The sequence below is a fragment of the Polypterus senegalus genome, chromosome 12, assembly GCF_016835505.1.
Source record: "Polypterus senegalus isolate Bchr_013 chromosome 12, ASM1683550v1, whole genome shotgun sequence".
NCBI lineage: Eukaryota > Metazoa > Chordata > Cladistia > Polypteriformes > Polypteridae > Polypterus > Polypterus senegalus.
The window spans coordinates 160,499,172-160,515,722 of record NC_053165.1 but is presented as its reverse complement, the minus strand read 5'-3'; the positions used below and the strand labels follow the sequence as shown (position 1 = coordinate 160,515,722).

Here is a 16,551-nt window from a genome sequence, read left to right as displayed (position 1 = left end):
CAGATGGCGGGCCAGTCAACTTGACCAACGGGGCTTTGAGTGGGGGAGGAAAACCTGCGCGAAGACGAGCCGAGAACGATACTCGCCATTGCGCCCCCTGGTGTTGCTTTATTTTGTAGCAGTCGGCGGTTTGCAGTGTACCTTGCGTTGGGGTTTCCCGTCAACAAGCCGGCCACATTTTCTGGACACGTGTGCTTTATTACAGATACCGAATGTCTAAAGCAAAGCAGGACGAGACACCGGGGGTTCGCAGGCAATGCACATAAACGCAGCCCTCTCTAAAACTCTAATGGGTTGTGTGCTTCCCCGTAGAACCTTTTTGTTTGTCGTTTCATTCTGGATCTTTAAAAGGTTCTTAACCTGTGGCCAAAACAGATCTTTAATATGAATTAGAATTAGAATTAGAACAATCTAGACGAGAACAGGCCATTCAGCCCAACAAAGCTCGCCAGTCCTATCCACTTGTTTCCTCCAAGAAAACATCAAGTCGAGTTTTGAAAGTCCCTAACGTCTTACTGTCTATCGCACTACTTGGTCTCTTATTCCAAGTGTCTATTGTTCTTTATGTAAAGAAAAACTTCCTAATGTTTGTGCGAAATTTACCCTTAACAAGTTTCCAACTGTGTCCCCATGTTCTTAATAAGCTCATTTTAAAATAACAGTCACGGTCCACTGGACTAATTCCCTTCATAATTTTAAACACTTCACTCAGGTCTCCTCTTACTCTTTTTTTGTTTAAACTGTAACGGCTCAGCTCTTTGAATCTTTCCTCCTAACTCATCCCCTGTTGCCCTGAATCAGCCCAGTCGCTCTTCTCTGGACCTTCTCCTGTGCTGTTATGTCCTTTTTGTAGCCTGGAGACCCAAACCGCACCCAGGACTCCAGATGAGGCCTCACCAGTGTGTTATAAAGCTTGAGCAGACCCTCCTGTGACTTGTACTCCACAGATAAAGGCGCTATATAACCTGACATTTTGTTAGCCTTCTTAATGGCTTCTGAACACTGTCGGAAAGTTGATAGCTTAGAGTCCACTACGACTCTTAAGTCCTTCTCATAAGGTGGACTCTCGATTTTCCCACCGCCCATTGTGTATTCACACCTCACATTTTTACTTCCTATGTGTAATACTTTACATTTACTGACATTAAATTTCATCTGCCAAAATCTGTCCAAGCCTGTATGCTGTCCAAGTCCTTCTGTAATGATATAACGGATTCCAAATTATCTGCTAGTCCACCTATCTTGGTATCATCTGCAAACTTAACTAGCTTGTTACTTATATTCCTATCTAAATCATTTATAAATATTAAAAATAGCAATGGCCCCTGCACTGCCCCCTGCTGGTCACCACTCTTAACATCGGCCAGTTCTGATGAGGTTCCTCACACCATCACCCTCTGCTTCCTGTGTCTGAGCCAATTCTGCACCCATCTAAGAACATCACCCTGAACTGCCACTTCTTTTAACTTGATGCCCAACCTCTCATGTGGCACCTTATCAAATGCTTTCTGAAAGTCCAGATAAATAATATCATACAGTACATACAATATACAGTACAGTAGGTGACCTAAGAGGACAGACAGACACTTTATTAATCCCAAGGGGAAATTCACCTACTCCAGCAGCAGCATACTGATAAAGAACAATATTAAATTAAAGAGTGATAACAATGCTGGCATAACAGACACGAACAGATGAAGAACACGGGAACGGAGTCTGTGATAACGATGATGTAAAATGAAGAACCCTTCTAAAAATCACCATTCGTCTGTTTGTGCTCATTTACGGAGCCTCTTACCTATCAAGTTAATCTTATTTCTGTAACTTTTTTGGGATGGATCTTTAAGAAACCCAAAGGGTCCCCTCTGGCATCGCTCCGAAGAGCCAGTTTGGCACCTCCATGAATAAGAGTTTGTCCACCTTTAAAACAGTCAGCTGATTCGGCATCGTTTGCCAGTTCCCTTAACATTTTTCACAATAAAAGCTCATTTAACTTGACGGGACGAGACGAAGGTCCGGTTTTCATGCCACCTTCTCGTCAGCGCAGCCACAACCTCCGTGAACTCCTGGCGCCAGTCTGGCACGTTAGTGACCCTGGCACTGCATGGACTTGGCATGTCCACCTTCAGCCTAAGCAGCTTCTGTTCAGACCCCAAGAACAGCAATGTGGACCAGGCCCGAGTCGGTGGGCGTAGATTTGCCATCAGCTGTCCATTAATATGAGGTCAGCTTTTCCGCCATTTAAATGGCGCGGCACCATAGCTGCTTTAATAACCCGGCGTGTTGGGCCATCGTCGGTGTGGGGTCTGCACGTTCCGTCTTTGTTTGTTTGTGGTTGTCCGCCCACCAAAGACATGCAGCTGAATGGAGATGTGCTGCCAGAATAAACTGTTTGGTTAATAATAATAATAATAATAATAAAGCGTTTTCCGTATCATCTTTAATATAAAGTGTGACTCGATATTAGGCGCAATGGCAAGCAGCAGAGCCCCCTAGCGGCTCACTTCTGCACCTGCAGTGCCCACCTCTCCTCCTTTCCAGCGGCTCTCTGTCTGGAGTTTGCGTGTTCTCTCCGTGTGCTCGGGCTTTACTGGCAAATCCTCAAAGACTTACGAGGTCTTTAAATCGGGTGTGTGCCCTGCGACCGACTGGCATCCAGTCCTGGGGTGGCATGGGCAGAGCTGCGGGGATTATCTGAATTTGATTAAGCGGGTTTGGGTTTTTACATGATACGCTAAAAAATCAAATTAACGTGCCAAAGCTGTTTCTTCAGATTATAAAAAGGTAGAAGTTTACCATTTCTGGGTCCCAAAAAACACCACCTATACTGTATGAAGGCTCCAGAAAGAACCCTTCATTTATTTAGCCGTGTAAAATGTGCCATAAAAATGAATAGATAACAGATTTTAAAATCGAGAACCCGCTGATGTTCACAAAAAAGGACCCTTAACTGCATACAATCGCAGGAGTTCCGTTCAGGTTTATTCTTTTGTCGTAGCTTGCTGGGTAGTCAACCAGACATTAAAGGCTGCTGTTGTGCACGTTAGGAGCTTTTTAAAAGTTTCAAACAACCAAATTCACATGCAAGGCACTCCTCCCAGATTGAAATGGAGCTACGAGGAACCAATAAAGACCCAACAGATTCCGCAGACAGACCCGTCCCGGTAAAGCGCCCTTAAAAACCGTTATTTGTTTATCAGAGTGTACATATTTAGAAAAAAAGAACGAATCTCTTATTATACCAGACGTCAGACGAATTGCACAAGATTACATTTTGTGCATTAAATACACCTGAAGACGTTAGAATTTTCTGGAATTAAATTTTATTACAAAAAAAAAAATCACAGCAAAACATTCCGATCTTTATGATGTTGGGTACTTTTAAAAGTCAAAACTTCCCAAACGTTTAACCGACAGTCCAGCTCGTGTTACTGATGAATACTCGGCAAAGAGACAGTTGCTGCTGCCCCCTTGTGGTTATTCAGGGCCGCTTATAGCCGACTGACGGTCGGGCGTTTACATCCGTCTTTGAGGGCTTCGACTTTGCGTGAATGGCGGATGATGAATTTCAAAGCTTACTCCGAATTTATTTTATGCGGCCTGTAACTGCTGTTGTGGAGAAGGAAGGGGCTTTTATTAACTTCGCTCTGAAGAGTTTGCGTGCCCACAGTGAGACGTTCGGAGCAAATCCAAGTGACAAGCAGGTGCCCCCCACACCCCCATTCCCGTGCACCCTTTAAAGTGCCGCTTATGTAAATAGGCGCCCCCGCAGCCACACACACACACACACACACACACACACAGTGTAGTCTTCAGATCGAAGGTTTGTGCCAAGTCTGCGGAGGGTGCAGCGCAGTAGCTTACACCACAGAATACATTTCTAGAATAAGAGCACAATGTCTGAGGGTGTCATCCGATTGTCTTGCCTCTCGTGTTTCTGCCTCAGGAGACTTGAATTCCTTCAGCTCTGCGCCATAAACAACCTCAGATGCGAACATAGAAGAGCATAGCCAAGAGCATCACTGGCAACTAGAGAGGAAAAAAAATATATATATATATAAAAATTAGGTAAACTAATGTTGGTCAGGTGGCACACATCTCAGTTAAGTTCAACCCCCCCGGGCATCGGCACTTCCTCTGTTTGTTCCACTTTTCCAAGGACATTGGCGACTTGATTGGTCATTCATGTAGTGGCATCGACGACCCCGATTCTTTTAAATAGAGTCCTGAAAACACAACCTTAAAACGCGACGATGACGACGACGACATGTGAAATGCGCAAACAGATGACCGGCATAGCCAGGGACCCAAAACTTCTTAAATTGTTATTTAAAACCGTTATTTAATTCAATGGCCCGTTGCTGTTTCTCATTCTGTCGCAGCAGACATTTCCAAAACGGGTCGTCTTTTCCGAAGAGCACCGTAGATCGGCGTTACTCCTTTCTTTAAATGTTCACATGTTGAACGATGGTAAAAAGCACCGACGTCGACGTGACAAAGTAAAATTAACAGTAAACTCTGAATACACTTTAAAAGTCTAATTTCGTTCGAAGTATAAGCATCACTCAAATGAGCTTCTGTTAAAAACTGCACAAGTATCGCCCTCTGCTGTTCACCATGTTTAATAGCTGATGATTGTACTCTTCACATTTGTTACACTGTACAGTACTGTAGTTGTATTTTCTCTACCTCTGCTCCTGTTATCTCTCTCGATTTTTAAAAGGTGGGATATAAAGAAGGCACAATGGGTATGTAAGTTTTAGCGTTCGCACTTCACTTGTGTTTTATTTTATAAATGTTAAAAAAGTTACACGACAATGCCGCCCGAGCTGACTGCCTCGTCGCTTCACTCCACGCACCGTTCAAGACCGACAGCGTGGGATACCTGGGGGTTTACATTATATTTACCGAGTACTTTACCCTCACACCTATAAGAACCAAGCAAGGCCCTCTTGAATTGCCAATGAAACAGGCACGTCTTTCAGATGTAGACCCGAGCCTCGCGCACGAATACAGCCAGACAGTAACTGCGCGCCAGGCTCGATTCGGAGACCATGCCGCGCTAACCACTGCGCCCCCACGCGGCACACGAAATCACCAAAACATTAAATCACAAGAGCCGCGTACCGTAAACATTAGGATGGCAAATCCAAACCAGGAAACCCCCCAGGTGTACCGATTGATGGAATATGCAATGTAGCTGAAGCAGCCCTGAAATAAAAACATAACGATTAGGGCGATTTAGGGGAGCCGCCTTTAAAGGTTCGTCTCGGATCACCGTGAGCAGCTCTGCGCGGACCTTACGTTTGTAAGCACGTAGCGGACATCTCCGGCGTAGCAGGCGTCTTGGTCGGCCACCTCGAAGTTGCGCAGTCGCACGCAGCAGTTCAGAGGCCAAGGCGCTGTATTGGTGGCGCTGAAGGTGGAGTTGTAGTTGACCCAGTCCAGGGGGCCATCAGTGCCGCAGCATTGTTGCTGATGGAAGGTGAAAGAAAAAGATGGTTCGGTTATTTAGACTTCCAATAAAAACTGCAGGATCAAACAAGTCAGAAAAACGTACATGGCATGTCATTCAGGTCTGGCAACTTAAAGAGAACAATCAAAGGAGGAGACATTCAGCGATAACAATGAGAACGATGATTTGTTAGCTGAAGGAAGCCACTTTGGTGACAGGTGTGCATGGCCTGCTTCTACAGAGTTGGTTGAAGACTTCATTTTAGCCTGATGAACAAGACTTTGGACGGTCACCAAGGATTCGTCCCTACTGTGGACTTCATAGGCGAGGTGTCACTTCAGCTTCTAGTGCGCTAATTGTGTATTAAAAAGGAGAAACGAAGTCACTCTGGATACATTCAATCCTCCTGAAAGGCTTCAGTATACAGTGAAAAAAATGACATGTCACATTAAAATAAAAATATTATAGTATATATATATATATATATATATATATATATATATATATATATATATATATATATATATATATAGCCCATAATAAAATGGTTTTTATCAAAAATAATTTAATTATGCTTAATGCACTAAAGTAATATGTCCTGAAACAACATGATATATCTATATAAAATGAAACTTTTTTATTCTGTTAAATTAATATGTTAAATGAACATGTCAATAAAGCATATTTTAACAATGGTTTAATAAATATTTTAAAAAATGCACCTTACCGAGTTACTTAGCTATAACCTTTTTAAGTTGTCAATTATATATATTTGTTCCAGTATCAGTTTATAGTTCATGTTCAAAGTTATTGATAAGAAATAAACAGGTTTGCTTATACCAAAACTATTTATGTGGTAAAAACAATACAAACCAACACAAATACAAAAGATTGTTACTGTACTCAAACGCTGAAATGTACAACAGTCGCACAAGCAGATCGCTTCTTTGGCTGTGCCAGAATGTCATGCGAATGTAGAACTAAATATGCACTTGGATAGAGCGATATAAAATACATGTATTTAGATTTATGTAACGGTATATATTATACAGTAAATATTAGTCAAATATAAAGTGCAAAAATTGCTGCTTGGCACCTTCTTTCATAATTTTGTTTTTCCCCCTATAAGCGAGCAAATTCGCCAACTGCATTGTATTCGGATGTATTATTTATTTGTCTGTATTAATAGTATTTATCCGTTTGAGCAATGTTATAATAATACTAATGAACAGCAACTAAATGCCAATGAAACTGAAGTGTTACTGGTAGGTCCAAACTCCCAACTTTCTAAGGCATCCAACGTCTGTTTCTGTTGTCAGAAATCTTAGTGTTTTGTTTGATTCGTCACTTAACTTTGAGCTACACATTAGGTCTCTGTCCACAATTTCATTCTATCATCTCCACCACATTGCTCGTCTTCGTCCATTTCTGTCCTTGTCTGATGCTCAAACTCTGCTTCATTGTTTCAGAAGGTCTCGTAGTGATTACTGGAATTCCCTCCTCATCGGCATCCCTGCTCTCTCCCATCTTCACTGCTTACCGGTTCCATCAAGGATTACATTCAAGATTCTGCTTCTTACCTTCAAAGCCCTCCATAACCTTTGCCCCTCTCTGCCTCACTCAGCTCCTTACACTCCTTGTCGCTCTCTCAGGTCCTCGCGCAGTCCTCTCCTTGCTGCCCCACACACCAGACTCTCAGGTCCTTCCGTGTTTTGGCCCCTCTTCTTCCTCAGTCTCTCCGAGTTTGCTCCTCTTTCTGCACTTTTCAGTTCAGATTTAAAACTTTCCTCTTCTACGAACTTTTGTCATCTCTGTACATTTTTTTATTCTGTATGTAAAGCAACCTTGGGTTTGTGAAAGGCGCTCAATAAATGTAACTACTTCTTCATATTATTATTAATGCTGAAAGTAGTTGACCCGTAAGTCAGAATTTTTTTTTTTTTTTTTTTTTTTTTTTTAAGTATGTAAACGAAGCCGCACTAAGCGAGTAAATCAAGACAACGTAATAAAACGTAATGGTACATTCACTGACTTGTGACGGTAGTTAGCGAGCGTAGTCTGATCAATCATTAAAAGAGAATACAAGGATTAAACGCAAAACGGAGTATCGTTAGTCTCATGTGTGAAGAAGTGTTTTAAATGAATATCTGAATATTTCTCGTGTGTTTTTTAACTTTTATTTCAATAACCTTTTGCTCTTCACTGGCGACAGTAACTCTCACCCGCCACCTGCGCCTTCTTTGAAAGTCACGTGACGTGACCGCCAGGTTATCCAACTTCCGCGGACGATGAATCTGCTTGGTGAGGACTAAATAGAACTATTCAGACAGACAGACAGACAGACGAAAGGCACTATATGATAGATAGATAGATAGAGACAGACAGACGAAAGGCACTATATAATAGATAGACAGACAGATAGAGAGAGACAGACGAAAGGCACTATATAATAGATAGAGTGAAAGGCACTATATGATAGATAGATAGTAAGGCACTATATAATAGATATAGATAGATAGATACTTTATTAATCCCAAAGGGAAATTCACATAATCCAGCAGCAGTATACTGATACAAAGAAACAATATTAAATTAAAGAGTGATAAAAATGAAAAAAAAAAAAATTTTAAAATTAAAAAAAAATTAGCATATTATACACTCCTTAAGATTCAATAAATTAAACATGATCGAGTTATATTCAAAAGTGGAACATAAACAATACATGTGACAAAGTAAAAACATTTTTGTTTAAATGTAACAACCTGCCATGCGGTGGGCTGGCACCCTGCCCGGGGTTTGTTTCCTGCCTTGTGTTGGCTGGGATTGGCTCCAGCAGACCCCCGGGTTGGTTAATAGATGGGTGGATGGATTATTGTGTATTGGGGTGGCGCAGTGGGTATCGCTGCTGCCTCGTAGTTAGGAGTCCTGGGTTCGCTTCCCGGGTCCTCCCTTGCGTGGAGATTTAATGTTTCCTCCCACAGTCCAAAGACATGCAGGTTAGGTGGAGTGGTGATTCTAAATTGTCCTTAGTGTGTGTGTGTGTGTGCCCTGTGGTGGGCTGGCGCACTGCCTGGGGTTTGTTTCCTGCCTTGTGCCCTGTGTTGGCTCCAGCAGACCCCCTGTGACCCTGTAGTTAGGATATAGCGGGTTGGATAATAGATGGATGGATGGACTACCTGCCATTTCCTTTTTTTTTTCAGGGTATGAACATAAACAATGGTGGCACTGGTAGGATGTTCTACGACGGCCTCGATCTACCTACCCCTAACATGATTTTATTCCAGGTACTTGTAATCAGCTGCCCTGGGGTCGAGTTGTCCGTGTAATATCGGAGCATCTGCTTCTTGATCAGGTTGCTGCTGGACACCATCTAGAAGGAGAGACACAGGCCTGTGGTTAGTCTGCTCGGATTGGCCGAAGACCAAAATGTCTGCCCAGGGTGTGCAAAAAAAAAATCAAAGGCGCCCATCGCCATCTGTAGAGAGGTCAGCCGTGGCACAGCAGTACTCACATAGTCACGGTGAGTGAAGGACGTTATGGCGGAGGCACATTCAAAAATGTAGACAATCAACAGGAGCCCGAGATACTGAAAAGGAGGAGAGAAATGGTCGAGTCATTAAAGAGTAGGCAACGCAGACGACCCAACGAGCTCTTAAGCGCACGGACTTTACACGAAAGCGAATGACGGCAAGTAGACGTAAAATGGATGACATCAATAGATGTGAAAGGCACTGTATGAAGTATAAAAGGTACCGATTATAGAACACAGCAATATGAAAAGGCGTCACATAAGAGATGTGACAACACGACAGGTCAGTAAAAATGGGTTAGAAAGTCAAAATAGAACAATAGGAACAAGATTTGCACAAATGGTATGAAAGGCACAGCAGAACAGCCAAAAGGGAGCCATGACAGGCACGACTACCCAAGACTCTGTGTAAGGATACGACAGACACTATGATAGATATGCCAACACCTTTACATCTTGTGAAGCCCCCCTAACCCAGACGCACACAGGCAGGACGACATAACACCGGGGTCATTTACAGCTTCAGGTGCACAACACACACCAATACACAGTCCCTCCTGCTCCGGCTCGGTGGTCTCCTCCCGACTCTGGCCACTGAATGGAGTGAGCGGCTCCTCTTATTCAGGTCCCAGGTGTGCTGGTGGTCCTTTATACGACTCCCCCCAACAAGGATACACCAAACTCCAGCTCCCAGCATGCCCTGCACCCAGGCGGGCTGCCCTCTAGTGTCCCAGGGGAGGTCTTGCCTCACCAATGCCCCCCGGTCCTTGCACTCTGTTGGCGTCCCGGCCAGGTAGTGGCCATGGCCGCCCATCATAATCTGTATAATACACAGGTGCCACATGACCAGTACAAAGAAATCAAAGGCATTACTTGCCAGATCGGTATGAAATGAAAGGTGCGAAAAGAGACTCTCTATAAAAACATGAAAGGCAATAAAGATATGAACGATAACACACAATACACAGAGAGACCATGAAAGTTATGTGGCCAAACCCAAGGGCCGCTGGGTAATCTAAAAAGTGAAACATTCGGTTCAATCGTGAGCCTTCTCCAAAATATCTGCAAAGAGAAGATCCAAACTGGCACTTACCACCACCACCATCGGACGAGTTTCCTGAATCAATGCGAATATCCCATATACGGCCGTACAAAAGAAAGCGAAGCCTGTGAAAATGGCAATCCAGGCCCCAGCAAAGATGTCATCTTTCCCAGTCACACTAACGATGGGGTACACCTTGTAGGCATCCGTTGCAACCCAGATGGTCTCCGCATAAAGCGTCAGACCACAGAGCTGTGGACAAAGCAAATGCGTTTGTGAGAAAACAGAAGACCTGAAGCACTTTCTACTGCACAAGGGTTACGGCCTACCAGAACAAGTCTAGCGATGTGTAAGTAGGCCGTACACGAGAGAGAAGAGCGAGCGAGCGAGACTAAACACTAAATAAATAAATAAATAAAAACAGACTCCATTTATTGTCAAAAAAACACAACACACAAAATATGGAGAAAATTACACAAAACAAGCAAGGCGGGAGAACTCACATAGATAAGTAACTTCAAAGTTTACAGAGAAATACAAACATTTTGCATTTATTACTTAGATGGCTACCTTACAATTATGTTTCTTTAATAAGCAACCAAAAACTCAAAGCCAGATCATCCAACCCTGACTCTCCATATCTTGCTCTGTCCTTCTCTCACTCACCCCAAAGAAGCTTCATTTATAAAACTACACCGCACCCCTAACCCAGGCGAGTTAATTATTAAGTGGGTAATCAGGGCAGGAGTCCATTAACTAAACACCAAGTTAAAGTATAAAAACAAAAGTCTAGAGTAGGTCGTAACAACAAGTCCGAACCAACAGGATAAAAGGCCTCCATTACTGGAGGTTTCAAAGGCTGCAGCTCCATTGCTAACCACCAGAGGGCGACAGAGAACCAGCACAACGCCAAACAAGAACATTAAAGAGACGTTCGCTTGGCTGCGGTGGGTTGGCACCCTGACCAGGATTGGTTCCTGCCTTGTGCCCTGTGTTGGCTGGGATTGGCTCCAGCAGACCCCCGTGACCCAGTGGTTGGATTCAGCGGGTTGGACAATGGATGGATGGATGGGTTCGCTTGGCCCAGTGCCCGACTTAGGATGCCAGGGAGCTCATTAGCACCCCAGTCGAGCTGTCCAACTGTCCAACCAGCCAGCTCTTCACTAAAAAGTAAAGGCAATGATCAGTTGTTGTGCGGAGGTCCGCGTGGCACCAAAGTAATTTTTAAACATCTCACTCTTGAATGGTGGCGCAGTGGGTAGCGCTGCTGCCTCACAGTTGGGAGACCCGCGTTCGCTTCTCGGGTCCTCCCTGCGTGGAGTTTGCATGTTCTCCCCGTGTCTGCGTGGGTTTCCTCACACAGTCCAAGGACATGCAGGTTTTGTGCATTGGCGATTCTAAATTGTCCCGTGTGTGTGTGTGTTTGTGCCCTGCGGTTGCTGGCACCCTGCCCAGGATTGGCTCCTGCCTTGTGCCCTGCGTTGGCTGGGATTGGCTCCAGCAGACCCCCGTGACCCTGTGTTCGGATTCAGCGGGTTGGAAAATGGATGGATGGGTTTAATTAACAGCAAGAATCGGCTTCTCATTAAGGATTTGGTTGGAGTGAAACTGGTTGGAGTCCATCCATCCATTATCCAACCCGCTATATCCTAACTACAGGGTCACGGGGGGTCTGCTGGAGCCAATCCCAGCCAACACAGGGCGCAAGGCAGGAAACAAACCCTGGGCAGGGCGCCAGTCCACAACAGGGCACAGACACACACACACCTGGAGTCTGAAGCCCCAGTTTAGCTGCTCATCTGTCAGCTCGTTTCACATCTCGTTTCTGTTTGGCCGCCATTTAATGAAGAAACAAATCAAATCAGAGGACTGAATCCTTAAAAACAGGGCTACTAAAATGGAATGGAAAAGGAGTTCATTAGCAGTGAAAACGGATTAAAGGAAAGGCGGAATTCGACACCCCTGCACTGGAGTGAGGCACGTGGATGAAAGAGAAGCACATCTGCCGGTCCTCACCGCGGTCCACACAGTGTCCTTGTGCGTCTGGCCAACTTTTAAATGCAGCCACGTCCTCGGAATGCGCCAGTTACTTTTGTGGGGCGGCCAGTATAGAGATGGTATGGCTGACATGCGAGTGGTCCCGCTTTTGAGTTAGTACGTTAAATCATTTTAGACCCGCTCCGTGGGCATCTTTCATGGGGGTGTTTTACCCTAATATGTGGTCATCTTCTAGTTAGGGGAGGATGATGATGGAGTGAGCAACAGGACTGAAGCCCATATTTATATAAATGTGATCAGGACCACAATTAATATCCTTAAACCTAATAAACCAAACAAGATCACGGGGGTCCACAGGCTTCTTAGGGAAGCAAAGAAATGTGACCACCAGAGCAGGCTCCAGACGACTGGACTTCTGTAGGATAGCAGACAAAATATAACTTGATTAAATATGCTTAGTATTGGGATTGGATGATCTGCTCTAGCAGCCCTAACGGGAGCAGCCGAAAGAAGAAGAAGACGACGAAGAAGAAGACGTAGCATTGAGATCAACAGACAAGGTCTCTGCTTTATAGGCTGCTGTACGTTTGTTACATTGCAGACGGTCATCTCTCTCAGATGTCCCGGTCACAGTACTGGACTGAACATTTAGGACTTTTGATCTCCGGGCTGAGTACTGGGACACTTAGAAGCAGAAGTGCATCATGGGAGATGAAAGACAGGCACTTGAGGTAAAGGGGGGCACTGGAAAAAACTGCACTTACCGCAATAATCCCATTGCAGAAGACCAGCAAGGCTTTAAATCCTACCGAGCCTCCTTTCTCTTCATCACTCATTGCCATCTCAAATAAATTTGCCTAAAATTTACAAAATATGCAAAAAAATCAAATTATATCTACACACATACATATATTTTACACCACAACCCTGGGTCTGGATTAAGCAGGTTAGATAATGACATGATGTGACAAACATACATCTCTGATACAATTCTATGAAAATGGATTAAAGTTCATTTAAACATTTTACTGCAGCCCTTGCAAAAAGCAACCAGATTTTATATTCACTAGCCATCCATTTTGTAACCTCTTCACACAGTTAATGGGCAAAGGATCCAATCCATAAGGCGCTTTCTAAATAAACAGGATTCGGATTAATTAATTCACGTATTTATTTCTAGTAGGATTGACTCCTGCAATGTGGTGTTCATTGGATGTTCAAACTGTTCTTTATAGCAATCCTCCAGTTAATCCAAAATGCGGCTGCAAGAATTATTACAAGAACAAGAAAATACGAACACATAACTCCAGTTCTTAAATCCTTACACTGACTCCCAGTTAAGTTAGGGCAGATTTCAAAATCCTCCTTTTAACATATAAAGCATTAAATGGCTGAGGTCCGGCTTACTTGTCTGAACTTATCATGACTTACAAACCTGAGCGCACATTAAGATCTCAAGATGCCGGTCTGCTTAGGATTCCAAGCATTAATAAAATAACAGTGGGAGGTCGAGCATTTAGTTACAGAGCCCCTAAACTGTGGAGTGGTCTGCCTGCTACTATAAGAGATGCCCCTTCGGTCCCAGCCTTTAAATCCCGGCTGAAGACTCACGACTTCAGTTTAGCACACCCTGACTAGAGCTGCTGATTAACTGTACAGACTGCACCTCTGTTGTTAGTCATTAGCAGTAAAACAGAAGTAACATGACAGTCATATTTGAATACTAACCCTCACCTATTCTGTTTCTGTTCTCGGTACTCAAATGTGGCAATTGGTGCCACGGCCCACCTGGCAAGTTGTTTGCCTGCCTAACGTAAAGTAATCCCTGATGGAGGATCACAGGAATCATGGGATAGAGTGGTCCTTTCATTGGATTAGTGCTATTTCAGCCGTGGAATGGCCAAATGAGGAGGCAGCTTGATGGATGAGGTCTCCAGGACTCTAAAAATATCCAAATCTTATTATGTGATATCATCTACTGTTAAAATCTGCTCCGTACTTCTAAAATTTTTATTTTTATGCTGTATTAAGGATTTGTTCTGTTCTGTGTATTGTATTGTATTGTATTGACCCCCTTCTTTTGACACCCACTGCACACCCAACCTACCTGGAAAGGGGTCTCTCTTTGAACTGCCTTTCCCGAGGTTTCTTCCATTTTTCCCTACAAGGTTTTTTGGGAGTTTTTCCTTGTCTTCTCAGAGAGTCAAGGCTGGGGGGCTGTCGAGAGGCAGGGCCTGTTAAAGCCCATTGCGGCACTTCCTGTATGATTTTGGGCTACACAGAAATGAACTGTATTGTATTGTATTGTATCTAACCCTGGACACACTTGTTAAGAAGGCAGGCTCTATTGTAGGAGTAAAGTTGGACAGTTTAACGTCTGTGGCAGAGAGACGGGCACTGAGCAAACTCCTGTCAATCATGAAGAATCCACTGCATCCACTGAACAGTGTCATCTCCAGGCAGAGGAGTAGCTTCAGTGACAGACATTTGTCACCGTCCTGCTGCACTGACAGACTGAGCAGACCCCACACTATGCGACTCTTCAATTCCACCCGGGGGAGTAAATGCTAACATTAATTTTATTTTAATTTTTTTCATTTTTATTACTCTTTAATTTAATATTGTTTCTTTGTATCAGTATACTGCTGCTGGATTATGTGAATTTCCCCTTGGGATTAATAAAGTATCTATCTATTGTATTGTACAATCAGCTGTCACACACACTGTTCAGAGAGTGTCACAGATGGTAAGGTGGTGCAGTAGGTAGCGCGGTCATCTTATGAACTCCAAGCCCAGTCATTATCTGTGTACACTTCATCCACATGTTTGCATGTATTTTCCTCCCTCCTTCCTTCCTTGGTTAATTGAGGGAGTTTGTGGGACACACTCCAGCTACAAGCAATCCTAAACTGTTGAAATATAATATTACATTATGATGAAGTTGGCACTACAGCCCACTTGTGGCTCAAGTGTTGCACCATAAAATCATAAAATTCTGCGTCAGTCCCTGCACCTGCCAGAGATCACACAGCAGAAATAGGTAAAGGAACGAGAAGATCAAACCATTTTGGATTAGAGATTATCGACATTTTCAAAAAGTATTTTTTCATCTAAAAATTGTACAAGCACGTGACTTGGTTGTTAAAGCACTCCGAGTTATCACCAGAAATATGGTTACACTTTAATCACTGTTAAGAGAGATACAGTGACATCTGATCAAATTGTTGGGGTGTGGTCCCCCATGAAGATTCACAAAGAGGTGACATTAATCAGTGTCACACTAAGAAAAGGTGCCAGTACCCTATGCTGAAACTGGAAGGGGTACCAGTACTGTGTACCTACTTCAAGCCCCGTGCCTTAAGAATCATATTCACCATACGGCCATGATGGAAATAGCTGTCCTCTTAGATAGGTAGGCTGAGATAGATAGATAGATAGATATGAAAGGCACTATATAATAGATAGATAGACTGATCAATGTAAACTGAATAAATATCTAATTCAGGGTGGGGGGCAGGCCATCTCCAGACCAAAATATTAAGTGAGACCTCTGAAAGAAATAAACAGGACTCGCTAGAGCCCACCCTCTCCACTTTGACGAGTGACATTGACAGCTTTAATAAGGTGTCAACTGAAAAAATAAGACATAAATTCTTAAAGAAATACGCAACGACAGATATACATCGTGAGACATTGATACCCGAGTTTCACCCTAGTTTTTGTTCGAGCATGCATTATTTATTTATTTGTGTCCGAAATATCCCTCCATAGACAGGCCAAGGAGAAGAGCGCCAGCCAAGACACGTAAGTGACTCGACTGCGGTGTAGCGGCACTGGCCTCGTTATTTGAAATAAATCGGGCGACTTTCATATTTTTTTTTTCTCTATGGACGTGCGAAAGGCTCCCAAATGTATGAATTTAACTTTTGAAACATGAATAACCATTTTTAAAATTGCCTCGTTTTATGAGATTAACAGGATGGCGACCACGATCTACACGCCAAAGGCGAATCAACGATTCGAAAAGACTTACCCGTGCAGCGGCCACCTGATACCCTCAATTGAAGCAATTAGCTTTAAAGCCGTAATGTCGTAACGGAAGCTAACGTTTTAAATTGAAACCGGTCTGAAGAATTTACCTTGATTACAAACGTCCAAACGAATCGGTTGTCGCGCACCCCGCTGAATGAGTGACTAGAATCCGGGGCGCCTCACTCGTCTCCTCTGCCGCGTAAAATTAAACCGCAGCCGGCTGCAGTCACGTGATCGGGCTTCCATTTAAGATGGCGCAACTTTACGATTAATGTAGTCATAGAAACCCATCCATCCATCCATTACCCAACCCGCTACATCCTAACTACAGGGTCATGGGGGTCTGCTGGAGCCAATCCCAGCCAACACAGGGCGCAAGGCAGGAACCAAACCCCGGGCAGGGCGCCAGCCCACCGCAGTCATAGCAACCCTTATGTGGACTATGTGATTAAAAAAAATCACTCAGGTTTGCAAAATTAAACTCATAAAAAAGAT

The 16,551-nt window shown here is 43.7% G+C and overlaps 1 protein-coding gene across 4 annotated transcripts; it reads right to left on the bottom strand.

Moving 5' to 3' along the window:
- Window positions 1-3,769: 3,769 nt before the first annotated feature.
- LOC120540067 (uroplakin-1a-like) lies at window positions 3,770-16,279 on the bottom strand. 4 transcript variants are annotated; one of them, XM_039770534.1, is made up of 8 exons: window positions 16,058-16,279; window positions 12,789-12,881; window positions 10,078-10,278; window positions 8,967-9,041; window positions 8,718-8,825; window positions 5,305-5,475; window positions 5,128-5,211; window positions 3,770-4,029 (listed from the first exon to the last, which is right to left on the bottom strand). In XM_039770534.1, the coding sequence occupies exons 2-8, from the start codon at window positions 12,864-12,866 to the stop codon at window positions 3,985-3,987; spliced, it is 762 nt and encodes a 253-aa protein (XP_039626468.1). In that variant the 5' UTR covers window positions 12,867-12,881; window positions 16,058-16,279; the 3' UTR covers window positions 3,770-3,984. The 4 variants fall into 4 exon arrangements, with proteins under 4 accessions (XP_039626468.1, XP_039626470.1, XP_039626467.1 ...); XM_039770536.1 differs by having other exon boundaries at window positions 5,300-5,475; window positions 16,164-16,279; XM_039770533.1 differs by having other exon boundaries at window positions 16,164-16,279.
- Between the last annotated feature and the right edge of the window lie 272 nt (window positions 16,280-16,551).

Bases quoted from the DNA above. Each gene is read 5' to 3' on its own strand.
- LOC120540067 (XM_039770534.1), bottom strand. From the start codon at position 12,866: ATGGCAATGAGTGATGAAGAGAAAGGAGGCTCGGTAGGATTTAAAGCC. The intron at 10,279-12,788 runs GTAAGTGCAGTT...CTTTGTCCACAG, and splicing joins TCTGCAATGGGATTATTGCG to CTCTGTGGTCTGACGCTTTA. The intron at 9,042-10,077 runs GTAAGTGCCAGT...CCTCCTTTTCAG, and splicing joins CTCGTCCGATGGTGGTGGTG to TATCTCGGGCTCCTGTTGAT.